Source organism: Spinacia oleracea, chromosome 1, assembly GCF_020520425.1.
Source record: "Spinacia oleracea cultivar Varoflay chromosome 1, BTI_SOV_V1, whole genome shotgun sequence".
Classification (NCBI taxonomy): Eukaryota; Viridiplantae; Streptophyta; class Magnoliopsida; order Caryophyllales; family Amaranthaceae; genus Spinacia; species Spinacia oleracea.
This window is the reverse complement of record NC_079487.1, coordinates 131,745,755-131,766,005: the sequence shown is the minus strand read 5'-3', so window position 1 is coordinate 131,766,005 and position 20,251 is coordinate 131,745,755. Positions and strand designations below refer to the sequence as shown.

Genomic DNA, 20,251 nt, shown 5'->3' with positions numbered 1-20,251 from the left:
ATCTCGAAAATGAGATTCAGCTCTGATACCATGAAGAATCTAAGAGAGTTTCAGAATGCTAGAGAGAAAATAGTTGAAGAAAACTTGAATTTACTGATTAAGTTTCTTGGCTTGGAAGAGAAGCCAACATTGCTTTATATACAAGCAAGCAACTAACCCTAACTAACTTGCAACAAACTCACTAACAAACTTTTGTAAAAATAAAAAAGATAAATATAAATATCATATATCCTATACATACACATTGAATGCGTAAAATATTATCCATTTCACTTCGATTATTATCTGAAAACCTTGGGTCAATTTTGATATATCTAGTAGTCTAGTAAACTACGGAGTAGTACTATCCAAAAATAAATGGGCCGTATACAGTTTTCAATAAGCCAGCCCAAATCTCTAAAAAGCCCCCAAAAAAACAGAAGCTGAAGCCCAATCTTGCGTGATTAATCTGGTAATGCATTTTCATATTCCCAGAATCTGCAATTTTCATTTGTCTCCATTTCATTTTTTTTCTTCATCCCGTCGAACCCGATAATCCGGCGCCTGAAAATTCTATTATTCCGACAAATTTCGAATTTGTTCTTCATATTACTTTGTCGAAAGAAACCCAAAAATAATTAAAAAAAAAAAAAAAAAGTGTAAAAAAAAAATAGAGAATAAATGTGGTATAGATCTCCTTCCTTCATCCTTGATAACCAAGAGCAAGAGAAATTCTTACTACGACAACAACTGGACCAACAAAACGACGACGTTTTAAACCCACCACCTCCGCCTTCAATGTCGGAAATATCCATCCAAAACCCTAACCCTAATATTTCGGCGTATTACCAAACAAGGGCGGCCCACCATGCTGTTGTTACGAGCGACTGGCTTGCGCAAGCTCAGGCCGCCGTTTCTGGTGGAGTTACCGGCGAGGATACGGTGGAAAAGGTGGAGGAGGATGATCGTGTGGTGGAGAAAGGGGAGAGTGTGATTGAGGAGTTTAATAGTTGGAGGAAACAACCTGATTTGGCAGAGGCGGTTGCGGCAATTAGGGCTTTGGCTTCTGTGATTAGGTCCAGTAAAGCTACTACTATGATGGAACTTGAGATTGAGCTTAAGAAGGCTTCCGATTCTCTGAAGGTATTTTTTGATTAATATTTCAATTATTTTAAAAATTTGGGGTGAAATTCTCTTTTATGATGATCATGTACCCCTTACCTTTCTGCTAGGTTGATATTAGATGATTCTGTTAATGAAAAAAGGGCATGCATATATCATTTCAATCTCTGAATTTTGGGAATTATTGTCTAATTAGGTAATGTAGTGTGAAGCAAGTGCGAATTGTATCTTTCAAATGATTGTATAGCTTAAGGTAAGGTAGTGTGAAGCAAGTGCGAATTGTATCTTTCAAATGATTGTATAGCTTAAGAATTTGTTATGGAATAGGGACCCTCATATGGGTGATTTTGATTCACAATGGCTTGTAATGAAATATTGTATTACTGGGGTGATTATCGATTAACGGCGCCATTTGAACATGGAGGGAAGGTAGGTTCATGTACAGGTGCATCAGTGCATCACAGGGTGTTATGCTGGGAGTAACTTGATCAAGTACAAATGTTAGTGTAGCGTTGCCCTTGTTTGAAGTGATTGTGCATCAGTGCATCACATGGTATTATGCCGGAGTAACTTGATCAAGTACAAATGTTAGTGTTGCTTTTGCCCTTGTTTGAAGTGATTGTGCATCAGTGCATCACAGGTTATTATGCTGGATTGCCGTAGTAACTTGATCAAGTACAAATGTTAGTGTTGCTTTTGCCCTTGTTTGAAGTGATGTTTTGTTTCCTGTTTTATGTGATGTGAAGTTGTTTATGAACCTTGCTATGGTTGTGCTAGACTGCTAGCCTGCTAGGTGTAGAGTTGTTTGTTTTAGTTGTTACTTTCCGGTGCTTGTTAACAGAAATAGGATTTGAGATTGCCAACTTCCTTCTTCATCATATTTTCTAATTCTATCCATTTCTGATCACAAATTTTCAGTCATGGGATGCAACGTCCATCTCATTAACTGCTGCTTGTGATCTGTTTATGCGATATGTGACCAGAACTTCAGCCTTAGAGTATGAAGATTTTAATTCCGCCAGGTCTCGTCTGATGGAGCGTGCAGAGAAGTTTGGGGAGATATCTTACAAGGTGTGTACAACTATCAATGAGTTGATATTTTAAGGTCATAAGGTGGCAAATCTAGAAAACTCAATCAAGTTCAATCTTGCAGGCACGTAGAATTATCTCAATGCTTAGCCAAGATTTTATATTTGATGGATGCACCATTTTGGTTCACGGTTTCTCTCGAGTTGTACTGGAGGTGTTGAAGACAGCAGCGCAAAATAAAAAATCATTTCGTGTTTTCTGCACAGGTTTTCTTCTCGAGCTACTCTTTAGAATTAACTCATCTTTCCTTGGGCACCATCTACTCTTCATTTTCAAACAAGTGCACGAGCCGAACTGCTGACGTGTAATTAATGGCCAAACTTACCTATTAAGTTGTATTGATGCAAGTCTTTCAACAATTTTTTCATTCAAATGTCATGCCTGGGACTATTTTGGATAGAACATTGTTAATATGGAGCCAAATGGGAATCATACTACGTACTTGTCAATTGCCGTGTGGTTATCTACTTTTCTTTTTTGTTGTTTGCTGTGGTATTGTAGTATTGTTCCATGACTTCCATCTTTCAGGTCCTCTTCAGAATGTGTGCAATTATTAACTTGTGGCAAGTTTTGATTATAAGGGTTCTTCATTTTTGTGCTTAACTTTATGGAGTCAACCTCAAATAGCTAAATCTGTTGTAAATTGCCCATGAGTTCACGCTGGTGGAAGTAGTTGTCCCCTGTATCACCGAGAGGCTTCAGTGTTGATTCATATTGTAGACGGCCTTAGGTTAGAGTTCTTGGGAGGTTTGAATGTGCTAAAAGTGAGTGGAAAACTGTTATTAAACTCCTTTGGGATTTGTTTGTTCTGTGGACTGGATTTTCATTAAAAATTGTGAACTTGGATAATACTTTTTTTTTTATATACTGGAAGTAACTACTTCTCTTCCTCAAAATAAGAACCTTTGTGGAGTTTTTCTCTCTGGTTTTGTATGTGTGCATATGATTACATTTTTGTTGGTGATTTTCCGTTGTTTGCTTGATTTTGTTTTCTTTTGTTAATATCTTTCAACTTCTATTGTGTTAAATTTACAGAGGGAAGACCCGACAGGACTGGATTACGTTTCTCTAATGAAATGGCCAAGCTTGATGTTCCTGTGAAACTCCTAATTGACTCAGCAGTTGCATATTCTATGGATGAGGTTGACATGGTTTTTGTTGGGGCAGATGGAGTGGTTGAAAGTGGTGGCATAATTAACATGATGGGAACTTACCAGATTGCATTGGTTGCTCACAGCTTGAACAAACCAGTTTATGTTGCTGCTGAAAGTTACAAGGTATGTCCCATCTCCATCTCTTTAACTTGTTTTGTCTGTCTGTACGCTGGCGGAGTTGCAGAAACAAAGAAATGTGCTGTCTGTCTGTGTTACTCAGAGTCACAGACTCTTGAGACTTAAGAAATCTCTGACTTGCTAGAAGTATCTGCTGTAGTCGCGTAGTTAAGCAAAGCTTGCAATGCTAATTGAATATCCAGAGTACCAGAGGCTTTTTAGAACTTGGGAGGTATATACTAGTATTGAGTAATATAGGCTAGAAATCAAGGTCAAAAGGTCTCTTATGTATTTCTTACTTTCTTTGATATGAGTAAGTTGAAGATGAATTTTCTTTTTATTGGTTCGGTCTTTTTTAAATGTTCAAATATAATTCCCGTGTATGTGAAAATCAGTGGATAGTTGCAGACTCTCATGTTTCAATCTTTTCTTTTCCTGTTTCCTTATATGTGAAAGTATTCCTATTCTAAATGTTTTAAGCTCTGTAATACAACAACATTGAGTAAAATTATGAAATTCACTGGCTACTTGTAACTGGACAATTATATGTTTGGGTTGGCATCAACTGACATTTTTCCGGCCGTCGCAGTTTGCACGTCTCTATCCTCTGGATCAGAAAGATATGGCTCCTGCCTTGCGCCCTATCGACTTCGGTGTGCCTGTTCCGTCCAAGGTGGAGATTGAAAAATCAGCCCGTGATTATACACCTCCACAATATCTGACTCTTCTGTTCACAGATCTTGGTGTTTTAACACCATCTGTGGTCAGTGATGAGCTCATTCAGCTTTACTTGTAGTGGTGCCTAGATTGGATTTTGATTATCCGGCAAATGATGTATCTGCGGTATACAGCTGCATGACTGTTACTGTAATGATGAAATCCCATATAGGGGATCAATTTTTGAAATATTTTGGTTGGAAGTTTATATTAAAAAAGCTTGTATCTTAACTTTGGTCATCAACTGATGCTTAGAGTCATAAGCATTGTTGTTACTGCTTGCATTATACAATGTCAATGTTTGTGTAGAGAATTCTGGTGCGGCTGCAGTTTGTTTGAGTTCAATGTTGAATAGAAAAAAAGGGTCATTGAAACATAAGTGGATGTATAAATGTACACTGTACATACAAGAAACTCCCATTGTACGTCATTCTAAAAACATGTCCACCCTCATTTCTTTCTTCACTCAACCATCTTGCACTCTTGCCCACCTTCAAATGGATATATTAACTGATTGAGCTTAATTATGGATGAGGATTGAGGACTATTCTGAGATGATATCCCAAAAAATGGAACCTTTAAAGCGGACCATCTACAATTGGGACTACTGGTATCAACTTTCCCAACAATAAAACTAGGGAAATTTTATGAAATACTACCTTAATATTTGGACGTTTTGTGAATTATTATCTTATAAAACTTTTTAACACCACCTTGTAACAAAAAACGTTAAAGGGTCGTTTGGTTGGGCATTTTGGAATGGGTTGGAATAGAGTTAGAACCCATTCCATCCATTTTATTGTTTGGTTAGGCTTTTTTGGAATGGATTCTCATACCAAGAGGGTTCTCCATTTGTGGGTCTCTGTTCTCTACTTCTCTTTCTCAATGTTTGTCCTCCCATTTCTCAATCTCGTTCTCTTTCTCAATCTTTGTAGAAGAAGACCCACTCGAATACCCTTTTTAAACACGCGCTTATTTACAAGTGGTCACATATAAGACTTTAGGTTATAAATATGTACTGCAAAAATTTTGTTACATATCCGACCTAAATAAGTTGATCATTATTGAAATATTCCCTCCGTTCTATAGTTATATTCTAATTTAGAACTAATTGACACTTTTCGCAGTTGAAAGAATTCTTCTAAATCATTTCCAACACATAAGAAATAAAAAAACATATTCATGTAGGATCTTAGTTGATTCGTCTCAATGAGTAAAATATGTATTAACAAACGTGAAAAATAGAAATTGAAACATCATTATGGAACGAAGGAGTAATAAACGAGCTGAAACAAGCAACTCGAAGCTCGAGCTATCCTTGTTTGTTGAAAAGGAGTTTGTGCCTAAGCTCAACCACATCAACTTCATCAAAGTGAGTCTCTGGAACCCAGTTTCCACTTCTAGGATCTCTCATCCAATATACTTGTTCTTTTTTCGGCATATTATTATTATTATTTTCAGCTATTTTCTCGCTTGCTTCAGATGCCTTGTTCTTTAATGTAGAACTAGTTGTAGTTTGAATTTTCATACCATCACTTGCAATTGACGCATATGTTTGTCTACTGCATTTTCTAGCACCCACAAACACAAATTAATACGAATACAAGAAACTACAACGTACATGACATCGACGTAATTGGACATATGGTGCAACCATGCAAGTATATACTAACTCCGCTTCGAAATAATAGAGACATTTTAACTTTTGACACTATTTACAAATTTCAATTTGACTATCATTTGTAATCTATGGGTAAAGAAAAATATAGTCGTGTGAGTCTGGTTTGATTCGTCTCGATATGTACTCCCGGAATAATTTTTTATAATTTTTACGAATACAAATTTAGAGATATTAATGTCCAAACATTTACATTGGCAAACGTAAAAAAGGAACACTGTCCCTATTATTTATTTCGAAACGGATGGAGTATGCGTTAGTCAATTGTGAATGAATAGACGATTATACCGGATTTAGATTAACCTAATCAAATTCAACCCGGTTATAAATATAATTAAAATTGATCGTTTTTTCAAAAATTATTCAATTAACGATTTATTGACTGCTTGAATATGATTTTATCCAAATTTGACGCGATCCAACAATTAACCGGTTTACAATTATACACAATACGTCTAAAGTTACAATTGTACATACTTGATACATATATATGTTTACTATTTTCGAGGAGTAAATTATACTCCCTTCGTCCCGGAATACTCGACCCGGTTTGACCGGCACAAAGTTTCAATTTAATAGGTAGTAGTTGATAGTGGTGTATTATTTTAATGTAGTTAGTGGGAGGTGGGTTAAGAGGTGGGGTTGGGGGAGAGTAGAGGTTGAATTTTTAATTATTTTTTGTATGGAGTAGGGGTAGGTGGGTTAATAAGGGTGGAGTGAGAAATAATATAATATTGTTAGAATATTTTCATTTTTAGAAACAGGTCAAGTATTAAGGGACGGCCCGATAAGGGAGTAATTTGATTGACTTAGCTAGCCCCCAAAAAAGCTTTAAAAAAAATTCCATTGTCTATCTTTTATAAATAAATAAATAAAAACAATTAAAAACATTTAACCCCAAAAAAATAATATTTATTTATTACTACTATGCGTACGTAAAATAAATATATACTTCCTCCGTCTTTTAATACTCGCAATTTTGGACTTTTGGCACTATTCATATAATCTACTTTGACTATTCGTAGTGTTTTTTATACAAAATAAAACATAGTACGTCATGTGGTATCTTATTAGATTCGTGTCAATGTGTATTTTCAAAATATTAACTTTTTATAATTTTTGCATAAAGAGAATTTTAGATATAAATGATCAAAGTTGTGCATCGGCATGCGTGAAACTAACAAACGTTGCGAGTATTAAAAGACGGAAACGTTGCGAGTATTAAAAGACGGAGGAAGTATAAGTTTAGATTTAGCTATGGCGTTAGCGGTTTAAATTATCGATCATAATAACAAGGATTTATGCTAGGAATCATTAACATGGAAAAGGTAGTATCTTAGATCATCTTTAATGGTAAGCTAATTGGTATTTGCCACATCAGATTTTCAAGCTACTATTTTTTCATGTGTATTTTGCTCCAATGGTTAGCAAGTTGCTTGAGTTTTTAAACCATTTTTTTTAATTTATCTATATTACAATTCGCATGTTTATCAAATAAACAAATTTTCTCTTCCGTTCTTTTTTTCCTAAGCTAATTAGCTTTGTAGAGCTAATTTGCTTAACTTGGCTAATTGTTCATATGTACTCCAATAGTTGGCTAGTAGCTAGAAAATTTAAGAAAATTGCAAGCTAGTCCCTATATGTAACCATTGGAGACATCGGCGGACCTTGAACGGTTTTATGAGGGGGCCGGTAGAAAAAAAATTAAGCAATATGCTATTTAATTATACAATTATGCACAAATTTTAGGGGGGCCGTAACTAAAATACACTACAAAATTTTTCGGCCGATCCGCCGTTGATTGGAGATGCTCTTAATAATTTTACAAAATAAATTTTTTATGTTATGTAAGTAATTAACTACAACACTTGTTTTGTTTACAAGGTAGTATTTCGCAAAATACGATTTTATAAGGTAGTTTTTGACAAATTTTCCAAATAACAATTCAGGTCCTAGTTGAGACGGAAGGAGTAAAATAATGTAAAATCGATATCTAGAGGTTTAAGCACCTAGATTAAATATGATACTCACCTTAAAAGCAGAAGATTCTTGTTGATGACAGAAAACCTAGCCATAGACATAGTTGAATACACCGGAGTTTTTCCGATTTGAGAGGTTTAAGAAGGCCGTAAGGTAGTCGTCTTTAGACAAATTAAAAAAGGGCTTGGGACACTTGTATATTTATAGGCCTTTGAAACCCGGTTATTCTGTTATTATACCATATGAATATATGATAATAATTTCTGTCAAGAGGGTTTCTTGTTATTTATTTTGTTTAATTTTTAGTTTTTTTCTTGCGGTAGAGGATATATTTTGCATTAGGGAAGTTGCAAGTGTTTAGGAAAATATCTCGCGCAAAATCTGCTACAAAAAATAAAACTCTGGCAAGATAATATAAGTCTGTCAGGGTTCTATTGTAAAATAAATTAGTGATATGTTAGTCGCTCTTCGGCCCATATTAATCCCATCTTCCATGTGGGATAATTAATCCCATCTTCCATGTGGGTTATTTTTCTCAACAGTTTTTTAATCACATCATATCTTTAATGAATTAACAAATTTGAAGATCATGAGCTGATTTATTTGATTATCCCACACCTTTTGAATGTATATTAGATTAATGTTTCAAGAACTTAGTGAAGATGTTGTATTTTGGTCGGCTAATTGTAAATTGAATTCATGTAAATTTTGTCTACAATCCAATTAATAAAAATAAGAATTAAAATGGAATAATAATTTGGAGACATATGCCATATACCTACTTATGATACACGTAATTCAAATTGGCTATTTGGTTTATGATTAATGGATCTCCATGCATGCATTATCGTAGAAATTTGAGAGATCGAATAACGCCAGAAGCCTCACAAGATATTCTAGAATATTCGATATTGTATCTTGTCACAATTCCTAAATATGGATTAGTAGTTCTCTTACGTAGTACTACAACATAATCTCAGCTCATTCCATTTCTATGCTTTTCAACACTACTTTGGTGGAACATTAATTGGATATGCCAAGCATATCTTTGCTTTATCATTTAGCCCTTTCTCGCTATGCAGTAATAGTTGGATGTAAATATACGTGATGCATGTTTTATACTACTATTTTAGAGTAACATGAACAGCAATTATTTTAAGAGACCGCATAAAAGTAAGAGAACTTAATGTATTTTAGGTGGACACCAAATTCCTCATGATTAAAGTTTACTAATATACTACGTATGATCCAAACGTCGTGAAAATATGCATCATACTACGTCATAATTTTGCAGAAACTTACTTTTTTGAGGTTAATAAAAATGTTTTGTCATTTTCATTTCACCCATCCCAATATCACATCACGTGTACGGATGTCCCGTGCATATCATAAATTCACAGGAAAAAAACATACAGAGTACCTAATTATACAAGAAAATGCAACTAGAATCGCACAAAGTTCTCCATAATTATCTACGTAGATGCTAGTATCACTTCCGAGGGATCAATAATGAGCTCCTGGACCTTCTCTTGTAATTTGCAATAATTATCTTTAAGAACACTCTGTCGTAAACAAAATCATCTAATTAAGTACAACATATATAAATCTCATAGTATATGTTAAATACCATTTCCATGAACATGTGTTTTTGAAGAAAACTGACATTGTGAAAAATATGATAAAACTTACTCAAACGTTAATCTCATGTCTTTGGTTAAATAGGAAAATAATAGGCAAATACCAAAATAACCATATTGCAAAATATTAAACGTTAATCTCAAGCCCAAAGCCCCGCTTGGCCTAATAACTCAAGCCACCACATATTCATTATATGATGCACATGGGTATATTTAAGGATATACAAAATAACATATTTCTTCCATGTGTCCCACAAGTAAAAATTGAAAGACTATTATCTAACGGTATCAACAGAGAAACCTGATTTCATTTCCTATGAAGTATATAAATCTATGAATTAATAACAATTAACAATTAAATGTAACCTAAACCTGATTTGATTTTATTTGACTTTTAAGTTTGGAAATGGATGTAGTAGCCCTTTGTTCCTTTTCCATGACAATGTCGTGCAACTTCGTGAAATATGTAAGTTGCTTCTGAATTTTATTGACTTGTTTTTCGCGTTCTTCCTGTTTTTGTTCATCCCAAAAATATGGATCATGTTTTCGGATACGCTTCAAAGATTCCTGCGTCCAGACAATTCAAGAAAAAACAGTAATTACTCACTCGTAGTATACAATTAATTAATTAATTAATTAATTAATTAATTAGTGAAAGAAAAGGAATGAAATTAATTATTGTTAATCTTACACGATACATGCGTTTCATATCAGACTTAGAATAATGCCAACGAAAACGTTTTCCTTTCAAATAAAATGTGGTTTCCGATTGTTTAGCTTTGGGCTCAATAACAACCCTCCTTGTTTGAAGAGGTTCAAACTCTTTCAGAATTCGTTTCTCCTCTGCCCAATTGGTCTTCCCATGACCTAATTGGAGACTCAATTCTCTCTGAGATTTCACCCCACTCTATTGCCGGATCTGATTCTTCCTCGAGGTCTTCGTTCTGTACTCGTTTTCATATAGCCATAAACAATAATCAATGGTAAGGATTAAATAGTAGATCGAACACGTACTACTACTTTGGAAAAGTGGTTTCACTACAAGAAATTGTACTATTAACGACGGGAAATCCCGTCGCGAAAAGCCAATAATCGTTGATTAACGACGGGATTTCCTGTCGCAAACCCGTCATAAAAGGGGGCGTCGTTAATGAAAATCCCGTCGTAAATCCGTCGTAAACCCGTCGTAAAAGACATTTGCGACGGTTATTCCTGTCATTGTTTGGTTGTTAGCCCCGTCGCAAAAGGCTTTTGCGACGAGATTTTTAACCCGTCGTAATTAGGTTGTCGTTAAAGATACAAATTCTTGTAGTGTTTCCGTTCTTTTCAAATGAAAACAAATTTTCCACTTTTGAAATGGTTATCGAACCAATAACAAAGTAAAATGATAGAAAATCGAAAACTTTTTATGCCATATCAAACACTTCATACGTAAAAGATAACTCCACCATGGCTCGATATGCTACTCTTCGCCAATTTTAGTTTGGAATAGTGTTTTTCTTTGAAATTAAAATATTTTCTCGTAGATCAAAAACATTTTTTTATTGAAAAACACTATTCCAAATGAAGTCTAAATAAAATCTTAACAAATCACCCGCACAACCTATGTTTCAAAATGATTTTTACCGTTACTATTTATATGAATATTACGTAAACATAATAAATGTGAATAAAGTGAGCTATATGCATGGAAAATTGGATGGGGTAAGAAAAAAAATTAATAAACGAATAAAAAGTGAGTGTAAATTTATAAATATTGTGGGGGTTACGAGCGATTTTCATGTCTAACAAAATGCAAAAGTCATAAATATGCAAAATGCAAAGTGTAAAGAACAATATTACTACGTTCTTACCAGTTACCATGGTTTCAGGCCAATGCTTGAAAAGTAAACTTCGGCATTCTTTAATCGTGCGGATTTCATCTTGGTACCAATATTGACGACCATTATCGCCCAGATACAATACTTCTATATTATGCTGCAAATAATTAAAAACATAAACCCATTTCAAACTAAAGGCGCATCTTAAACAACATACTCGGCTCCTTCCGATCAATTTTTCTTTTTAGAAAAAATGGTTTGATAATTTACGAGTATAAATTCTACGAATTTATTTTATTTAAAACCTAATCAAATTTGGATGCGTTGTTAGAGACGACATAGAATACGATAACAAAAAAAAAAAAAACACAAAGAATACCTTTAAAGATCGTATTTTTCGGGACAAACTTGTTTTCTCCGCAAGAAGTTGTTTCTTTAACTCCTTGGCCTTGTTTAGCTTTGCTAGCAAATCAGGATCTGGGTAAAACATATCGACTTTGGGAAAATAAAATTGACGAACTAGCGTACTTGGCGGTTGATCATCATCATCTACATTACCTGAATTTTCATTTTATGCAACAAAATTGAAAAATGTAATTATCATGATAATTAAATCTAAAATCATTTTACCCATTCCCGATTTATAATTTGTAATACCCGTGTGGTTTATTCGGACAAAATGATGAATCGTAATCGTGATCGAGGTACGATACCTTGCAACTCCATTTGATCGATCTGTTGAAATGTCGTCCCAATACCTTGTCAATGACCTAGCCGCCTTCTTAGTTAGATAATGGGAATAATTGGTATTTATACTCCGTATTTCACAAGGTATTTAAATCGGTGGGCACATCTTTTTCTTTTTCTTTTTCTTTTTCTTTTTCTTTTTCTTTTTGATTTTTTAAATTCCAAAGGGCATTGGACTTGGAGTTCACGGCAAACAAACTAACATTGTACGTTCACTTTTGAGTTTTGATCGAATGACCATTAGGTTTTGAGGTTTTTGATCTACATGACTATGTATATGTGTCGGACCAAGTGATAGCATCACAGTTCGTTCATAATTTTTTTTTGGTATAAATGAGGCACATCGATCCACAATATAAGTTACAAATGAGAGGGGAGTTCAAACCTGATATTTATTGTACACATACATATCCTCGATCTTAATCATAAGGTCAAGGCTTCATTTGCACCATTCATAATTTGCTTTAAAACATATTGTTTTTATCAGTGGTGTTATCTTCCTTGTGGCCTGGGTGGGTCCGACACCCCTGAGCGAAAAAATACATGTGTTTTTCCAGTTCCACCTCGTCCGATCCCCCCTACAATTTGTGTAAAGTTGTATATATTCCATACTAAATTGCTTAATTTTTCTATTGACCGCCTCGTCTGTTCAAGATCCACCGCTGATCTTTATTGTTCCATTGTAACATGAGTTCCTCGACTCGATCCTGGTAAATTAAGAAATATAATTAGGGAAATATTTATGGATGTTAACTTACAAATTGTAAAGATATAGGGGATGTTTGGCAAATGGATTTTTGGTGGCTTTTTCACTAACTTTTAGTTGTTGGCTTTTTATGTTGGTCAAACTGCCAAAAAAAGTGTTTAGTAAAGTGGCTTTTTGGTTAGCTGAAAAGCCAGCTTATTCGCCAAAAATGAAAAGCTAGTCTTACTAACTTTTTTGTATGGCTTTTAGCTTTTAAATCTTCAATACTTTTTTATCCTTAACTTTTCACTAATAACAATGAATAATGATATTATTATTTATTTAGTAATTAAAAAATTAATACGGACTAATCAAATATTAAATTATGCATTGGAACTACTAATTACTAACTCATATTTTTAATTACTACTAATTTTTTTACAGTGGGATTATTTAAAATACAACTAATTAATTTATTTATTTAAATAGTAATGTTAATTAATATATTTTTTATTACTAATTAAATTATTTAATAATTTATTAAATAATGAATATAGAGTATTCAATGATTAACCATGCATTAAAAATGATTAACTAATAACTTATAATTATAATTAATACTAATTAATTAATATTTAAGTTAATAATTCTTTTAACTAGAAATAATTAATAGTTATTTTTATTATTCATTTATTTTATTACTGATTTTATTATTTATAATTAGATAATGTAATAATTTATTAAATAATTTATTTAAATACTAATTAACTTGGTTAATTAATTTGGTTAATTAATTTGGTTAATTAATTACTAAGAATGTAATAAATGGTTAATAAAACATAATAGTGTCCATAAATATCATGTTACATAGTCACAACCAACCGTCAACAAATGAGTTTACCAAACATCTTAATTTATAAGTCAAACAACCAACTTAAAAGCCACAACCAACAGCCAGTCAAACCAGCCAAGTAAAACAGCCGACAGCTAACCGCCAACAGCCAATTGCCAAACACCCCCATAGTACATTGAATAAGTGACTTGTTTGTTGCATGACTCTTAAAGTGCTACCAATCTTTCTTTGTTATAAACTTCTTGACATGAAATAACAGTTTCGTTTTTTTCTCGTCGGTTGAAGCATAGCCTTTTTAAATAACACGTGCATAACCCACATTTAAAAAATGAGAGAGTCTACGTCCATCACTTTATACAGCTAAGGAGTTGCGTCACTCCCCTTATTTACATATGGTTTCTTAATTGTGGGACCTCCTTGCAGTTATGAAGTGAACTTCTTATCTTAATTAATTAATGATGCAGATCTAAGTTATTGCTTTTTTTAAAAAATCCATTTCAAACATAAAATTTGGATCGTATCCCATATAAGACATCTACACTAGCTAAAGGCACATGCATTCAATTTATATTTTTATTTTTATTTGTAAGGAGCTAAAGGTCCTCCTATGGCTAAACCCGTCACCGGTCAACCCACCCCGGGATAGTAAGAAAGGTTATGTGAAGTTCGGGGAGGGTACGTTAGGAAATCTCCGGTCCACTCCAAATGTGTTCATCCTAATGGTTTGATGTAACAATCATAGGCTAGGGTACAAATCAAACTTACAAATAGGCTAGCAATATACTCCGTACGTAGTACAAGTATATATAAGGGTTGTATATGAGTACTCCGTATATCATACGTAGTAGTTTTCTTTCAAAGAAGAGATCTAGTTGTATCATAAATATCACGTACACTAGAGATATTTATAATTGTGCGAATGCCAAATGAAAAGTGAAAAACTAGTGATTCAAAACGAGAAAAGGAAACATTATCTTCAAAAATTACGAAATATCACGTTATCAATGTGTACTACAGTACTAAATCTACTAATGTGGGACACAAGAAAAGGACGGAGATATAAACCCAAAATAGGATTCTCCAAGCTGTACCTAATATTACAATTTTGTGTCATTTATCTTGCGAAATACAGTGAGACACAAAGGGTTATTATGTTAGCACATGCTTAATTACATGGACACAATTATATAGTAATGCAACCATGCTTTTGATACAATAATTAATTCGGTTTACTTAACTTACAAACTCTTAACCTATGTGTTCCGCCCATTGTTTGGTGCCATTGGTCGGTTTGGTCCACTATTTTGTAAACTTTTCTTTCATTTTTTTATTTTTATGATCTATATGCTTAACAAAAAAGTATTCATATGAAATCATCAAATAAAAAACGTACACTAAGGATATACTTGGATTTAGTGTAATGGATTTAGAAATAATAAAAGTTACAAACCACATTAACAAAAGGAAAATAAAGGTGAATTGAGGTGATTGTAAAAGGATTATGAGTGGTATTAAGATGAGATCGAAGTGGTGGCTATTACCCTACAATTGAGAGTAATAAGCACCCTAGTAAAATGGTGGGTAACTATTACCCCCACAATGAGGGTATTTATTCCTCTCTTTTTTGTTCTTACCAACCCTAACTTATTCTATTTGTCACCACTTCATCCCTCTTCATTATCTTCACCCTTAATGCATTACTCTCAATCCAAATATGGCCCTAACTGAAAAATGAAGAGTTTTTGGATTACGCAGTAGAGTGTCAAGTAATAATTTGAAGCTAAACATACTAGCTAGTGATCGATGTCTTATCTCTAGAGATTGCAATGGATTTGGACCCTATCTGGATCCGGTGGATCCGGATTCGTTTTTGGCTGATAGGATCTGGATCTGGATCCCTTTTTTGAGATCCAGATCCTGCCCATGGATCCATTTAAATATAAAATTTTTACTTTTATTAAAAAATATGTATAAAATAATATGAATTTAATTTTTTTTCATAATTTTGATGTTTATTTTCTTTACTCCGTTAGAAGATATTTTGCATCATAGGGTGAATGCATAATTTTATTTTATTTTTTTGTAAAAAGTAGCATAAAAATAATATTTTTTTGAAAGAAAAAAATTACATGTCGGATTCGGCGGATATGAATCTGGATCCAAAATTTTGGACCCGCGGATCCGGATCTGAATTTGGATCCATGCGTGGAAAACGGATTTGAATCCAGTAGGATCCAACCCATTGACATCCCTACTTATCTCTATCTACTCCAAAATGTATGTTGCGTAGTTTGAGCATATATTGAGTTCAACACTGATGCATTGCAGCTCTCCACCAGTTCACTGCTCTCTGTTTTCTCCATTATAAAACATTGATTATATTGTGTACATTTTCTGATTTTGATCTTCAATTCAGTTATAAATTAAATTACTTAGATTAAATAAACAATTTGTATAGACTCTTTTTTTTCTTTAAAAAAAAACATGTGTTAAAAAATCATTTAGTAATATAAATTGCACTTAGTACTATCATCATCTCCTTAAAATTTATTATTTAACTCATTTATGATAAATTTATTTATCTTTCAAAGAAGAAAAATTAGGGAGTAATAAGTAAATATCCCTTGAAAATGTTGAGGACCACCAACGCACCAATTAAGTAGTCACTTTCTAGTGTGGACATAAAAGTATTACCACTACATCACCATTGGCATATTATTATTATTTTGGTGTAAACCATTGGCATATACGGAGTATTCCCTTATAAGTCACTTTAAAAATTAACCAAAGAAACAACATTGTACGGATTCATGTTTTTTTTTATCAGTCCAAACTCCAAAGGGAACAAACGCGGTACCTTTTATGGAGTAACACATTCCAATAGCTAAATACTAAACACACGTACTAGTTAAACACGTGGGTCGGTACTTGGTAGAAGAAAACAAACCACATTTATTTACCACATAGTCAAAACAAAATAAACAAAACAAATACTTCATCCGTTTTGAAAATATAGTATCATTGTTGACTTTTACTCATCTAAGTTTTAATTTGACTCTTAATGTCTCACGGTGTGTGCAAGTAATATTATAAAAAGTTAATATTTAGAAAATATATATCGATTTGAATCTAACATGACCACTACATGACTAAAATTTCTTTACGTACGGATCACATAAAATGGCCAAAATCGTAATGTGAATAGTGTAAAAAATAAATGGTGCGATATTTCCGTAACGGAGTAAGTACTTCGTATTTTACTACTCTGTGTGTAATTATGTTTAAACCCAATTGTTAGCTATATGTGAAATGTTCTTAGAGTTGGGTACGTACATATCTTATCAGGCCGGTCGATAGAAAATCGTGTCGTATCAAGATCGTGTCCAGTCATGACCAACTTTACCTGCCTCACATTAAAGAAAAATGAAAGAAAAATTGAACTCATATAAGCATGTCAAGCTAAGTACGGAGTACTACATACTTCCTCCGTTCCGCAAAGGATGAATCATTTCTATTTGCACGTATGCCAATACGCTTCTTTGAACATTAATATCTCTAAATGCGTATAAGTACAAATTATAAAAAGTTGATATTTGGAATCCTTGCATTAATACGAATTTAACAAGATCTCACTTAACTATGTTTTTTCTTACACAACAGTGAAAAAATGATTGATAAATAATGCGCAAATGAGAAATGATGCATCTATTGTGGAACAGAGGAAGTAGTAAATTTCTCATTTGGGCTTATAAGTTGTTTAGCCTTTAAGAATTGGACTTAATATGTACGTGACCTCTCACTCGCAAGTCTTCGAATTATTTAACAAGTGGGACCAAATGTAAAAACATAAATTAAAAATCTTTGCAAGGCAAGCCCATAAATAAAATATCGGACAAACAAATAGAAACAAAGAGATTACTCCGTTCTCTTTTTGTTCTTTACGTTTGTATTTTGCACGCGTTTTGACGACTAATTAAAGTGTATTGAGATTCATCTATTTTTTTTTATTTAAATAAGTCAAATTACGTTTATTTATAATATTTCACTTTTATCAAAATTTTGATATTTAGAAAATGAGAAAAATTTAATGTTCCAATGAAAAGGTGTGAGAAATTAAATGACCCAATAAATTTAATTGGTTAAAAAAATCATTGGACATGAATTTTGATAGAATATTAAAATATTTATGTGATAATATAAAAGGAAATGTAAAGAACATTTAGGGACACCCAAAACGGAAAACGTAAGAATAAAAAGAGACAAGGGAGTACATATTACTACAATAATTTTTTATTTAAAAAGTATCCAACATGTTTTGTTGGTTTATATATCCATCAACATTGATTTCATTTCCCCACATCATTCCTACCTCAACATCTAACACCTCATCCTTTTTCTTTCTCTCTTACTATCACTCTCTAAATAAACAGAAAATACTAGAGCAGAAAGAGGGGAAAAAACAAAAACAAAAACAGAGAGAGAAATTAAAGGAAAATTAAATCAAGACCCAAAAAATGGTTTTATCATCAGTAGGAAGAAAAAAAGAGGGTGAAATTTCATCAGGGCTACGAATTGTAATGCTGCAAGTTTCAGAGATTGAGTATTCTAATATTGTGGTTAAATCTGGATTAAGGTCGTTAACTAGAACTCCCATCAGTTCATCATCACCCATCACCAGTTCATCATATAGTGATTTTGATCATGGTTTTCTCAAATCATGCCATTTATGCAAGAAGCCTCTTTCCCTTGATAAAGATGTTTACATGTACAGGTAATATACTCCGTACAACACAAATTTGATTCTAGTTTTATGTCCGGTTTTATGCGTGTAAATTATTTCATGCACCTGAGATCACGCGACTACCTAAAATGGTACATCCAATATACCACTTTGGATGATCTTGGTGCGGTTATGATACCATTGTGTATATATCTATGTCATTTTCAAGCAATAATTAAGTAAATTTGTGTATAAGCTGTTTAATTTTTTTTTTTTTAAAAATGTATGATTTGTATAATTGTTATTGGGTTTGGGAGTTTTTAATTGGCTTAGTGAATTAATTAGCCCGTTGAATAATCTCTGTACCTCGGCAATTAATAAAGTTGGTCATGGGCTAGTAGTGGTTAATGTCACATGGATCAAATATGCTATAAATGATGCTTATCCATAAAGTATCAAAAATATCCAAAACAAAATCAAGTGAAATTTGGTAAGTTTGGATTACGCCTGCTTCTGCAATAATATTGGTTATTAATTCTTGGTAATAAATCAAACATTTTACCACAATATATGGTATGGAGTAGATAATTAGTAGTAGAAGTTTTAATCTATAGTTTGTTTTATTCATCTAATTTTCACTTATTTCAGTTCAAAGTTAGTGAGAAAAAAAATCTATCTAAATATAATTTATAACTAAAATAAAATGTGATAAGTTTAGATAAAATCAGATAAATAAAACGCACCATAACTTTTTTGTTTAAGATCCAATGCTTTAAACAAGGAAAACAACCTTTTAAGTTTGAGGACTAGCAAAAATCAACAAAAATATGAAATAGGAGCATGTGAATCATGCCCATTATAAAAGTCCACCGCCACATAAACATAGGCCACATATCCCACATAAGACCAATCAATTGAGACATTTACTCAATTGAGAAAGCTCCAAATTAGAAACTATAATAATTTATGTGAATGCACTAAACGTGTGCATGATACACCTAGATGTAATACTGGTATTTAATTTATAAAAGTCATATAAAATACCTACTCTAATTATTATTATATACGAGTACTTATATTTAGTTTGATTTAAGTGTCCCATATATTATCAGTAGTAGCAATTGAAATTATTGTGATGTAATTATATGTACGCAGGGGTGAGCAGGGATTTTGTAGCATAGAATGTAGGAGCAGGCAGATAATGGTTGACGAGATGAAAGAGATCGATGCCAAGATCACCAACAAGAGGCTCATTGCGGGTCCAACTCCTACTATAGATTGTGTTGGATGTGAGACTTGTAGGCTATTAGAGGATCTTCGACGGCGTCGACAACACCGTAGTAATAACCTTAAACCATTAATCTCTTCTACTAGACACCAACAACCTTTACTCTCTTTTTCATAGCTTACATAGTAGTAATCCGTATGATATTTTAGGTTTTTGGTGATGTAGATGTTTGGTGGTTATATACGAGAAGTATGGTTTTAAGTATGGATTACTTTGGAAATACAAAAAAATTAAGAAATAAAAAATAAAAAATGCTGCAGCCAGGAGTTGAATCTGGAATCTAATGTCATGTAAGATTTAACCAATGCGCTACTGCAGCTTCCTTGTTATAATTATACAACACAAAACTATACATTGACAATCTGTTATATGACAAAACCTATTAAAAACGTCGCCTGAGAGATTCGAACTCTCGCGGGGAAACCCCATGTACTTAGCAGGCACACGCCTTAACCACTCGGCCAAAGCGACTATTTCATCTTTTTATAATTATAAAACAGGCATCATTTTAGAATGTCATTCATACTCTTTGAAACAACAACAATATAAATGTGTAATTAATGTCATTAAGGTGTCCCCCCGACCCCTAAATGATTTTCACTACAGTTCTATTCATTATTCAATTTGCTCCTTGTTGGCCAGATAAGTGGTAAAATATCTGGAGA

General features: G+C 33.1%; 4 protein-coding genes and 1 non-coding gene across 8 annotated transcripts; 2 read left to right on the top strand and 3 right to left on the bottom strand.

Moving 5' to 3' along the window:
* Nucleotides 1–266: 266 nt before the first annotated feature.
* Nucleotides 267–4,491, top strand: LOC110787206 (uncharacterized). The gene is made up of 5 exons (XM_021991791.2): nucleotides 267–1,122; nucleotides 2,020–2,172; nucleotides 2,255–2,396; nucleotides 3,226–3,467; nucleotides 4,051–4,491. The coding sequence occupies exons 1-5, from the start codon at nucleotides 661–663 to the stop codon at nucleotides 4,255–4,257; spliced, it is 1,206 nt and encodes a 401-aa protein (XP_021847483.1). The 5' UTR covers nucleotides 267–660; the 3' UTR covers nucleotides 4,258–4,491.
* A 927-nt stretch (nucleotides 4,492–5,418) lies between these two features.
* On the bottom strand, nucleotides 5,419–8,165 carry LOC130466225 (uncharacterized). Its single transcript, XM_056834923.1, has 2 exons — nucleotides 7,888–8,165; nucleotides 5,419–5,749 (listed from the first exon to the last, which is right to left on the bottom strand). Exons 1-2 carry the CDS (start codon nucleotides 7,935–7,937, stop codon nucleotides 5,491–5,493), a joined length of 309 nt encoding a protein of 102 aa, XP_056690901.1. The 5' UTR covers nucleotides 7,938–8,165; the 3' UTR covers nucleotides 5,419–5,490.
* A 1,033-nt stretch (nucleotides 8,166–9,198) lies between these two features.
* Nucleotides 9,199–12,437, bottom strand: LOC110787165 (uncharacterized). Of its 4 annotated transcripts, XM_056834922.1 has the most exons (6): nucleotides 12,007–12,437; nucleotides 11,673–11,851; nucleotides 11,334–11,450; nucleotides 10,165–10,417; nucleotides 9,846–10,040; nucleotides 9,199–9,398 (listed from the first exon to the last, which is right to left on the bottom strand). In XM_056834922.1, exons 1-4 carry the CDS (start codon nucleotides 12,017–12,019, stop codon nucleotides 10,289–10,291), a joined length of 438 nt encoding a protein of 145 aa, XP_056690900.1. In that variant the 5' UTR covers nucleotides 12,020–12,437; the 3' UTR covers nucleotides 9,199–9,398; nucleotides 9,846–10,040; nucleotides 10,165–10,288. The 4 variants fall into 4 exon arrangements, 3 of the variants coding, with proteins under 3 accessions (XP_056690900.1, XP_056690899.1, XP_021847431.1); XM_056834921.1 differs by lacking the exon at nucleotides 9,199–9,398 and having other exon boundaries at nucleotides 9,424–10,040; XR_008926240.1 differs by lacking the exon at nucleotides 9,199–9,398 and having other exon boundaries at nucleotides 9,427–10,040; nucleotides 11,327–11,450; nucleotides 11,951–12,434.
* Nucleotides 12,438–17,923: 5,486 nt separating this feature from the next.
* On the top strand, nucleotides 17,924–19,797 carry LOC110787209 (FCS-Like Zinc finger 17). The gene is made up of 2 exons (XM_021991793.2): nucleotides 17,924–18,349; nucleotides 19,454–19,797. Exons 1-2 carry the CDS (start codon nucleotides 18,093–18,095, stop codon nucleotides 19,701–19,703), a joined length of 507 nt encoding a protein of 168 aa, XP_021847485.2. The 5' UTR covers nucleotides 17,924–18,092; the 3' UTR covers nucleotides 19,704–19,797.
* Nucleotides 19,798–19,975: 178 nt separating this feature from the next.
* TRNAS-GCU (transfer RNA serine (anticodon GCU)) lies at nucleotides 19,976–20,057 on the bottom strand. The gene has a single exon. It is a non-coding gene; the product is annotated as a tRNA-Ser (tRNA).
* Nucleotides 20,058–20,251: the final 194 nt, after the last annotated feature.

Excerpts from the sequence above, each read along its gene's own strand:
- LOC110787165 (XM_056834922.1), bottom strand. Across the intron at positions 11,451-11,672 it reads GAAAAATACGATCTTTAAAG|CATAATATAGAAGTATTGTA; the intron begins GTATTCTTTGTG and ends AATTATTTGCAG. Across the intron at positions 10,418-11,333 it reads AGCATTGGCCTGAAACCATG|AACGAAGACCTCGAGGAAGA; the intron begins GTAACTGGTAAG and ends AAACGAGTACAG.
- LOC110787206 (XM_021991791.2), top strand. The coding sequence starts at position 661 with ATGTGGTATAGATCTCCTTCCTTCATCCTTGATAACCAAGAGCAAGAG. Across the intron at positions 1,123-2,019 it reads AGGCTTCCGATTCTCTGAAG|TCATGGGATGCAACGTCCAT; the intron begins GTATTTTTTGAT and ends ACAAATTTTCAG. Across the intron at positions 2,173-2,254 it reads TTGGGGAGATATCTTACAAG|GCACGTAGAATTATCTCAAT; the intron begins GTGTGTACAACT and ends TCAATCTTGCAG.
- LOC130466225 (XM_056834923.1), bottom strand. The coding sequence starts at position 7,937 with ATGTCTATGGCTAGGTTTTCTGTCATCAACAAGAATCTTCTGCTTTTA. Across the intron at positions 5,750-7,887 it reads AAGAATCTTCTGCTTTTAAG|AAAATGCAGTAGACAAACAT; the intron begins GTGAGTATCATA and ends TGTGGGTGCTAG.
- LOC110787209 (XM_021991793.2), top strand. The coding sequence starts at position 18,093 with ATGGTTTTATCATCAGTAGGAAGAAAAAAAGAGGGTGAAATTTCATCA. Across the intron at positions 18,350-19,453 it reads AAAGATGTTTACATGTACAG|GGGTGAGCAGGGATTTTGTA; the intron begins GTAATATACTCC and ends ATATGTACGCAG.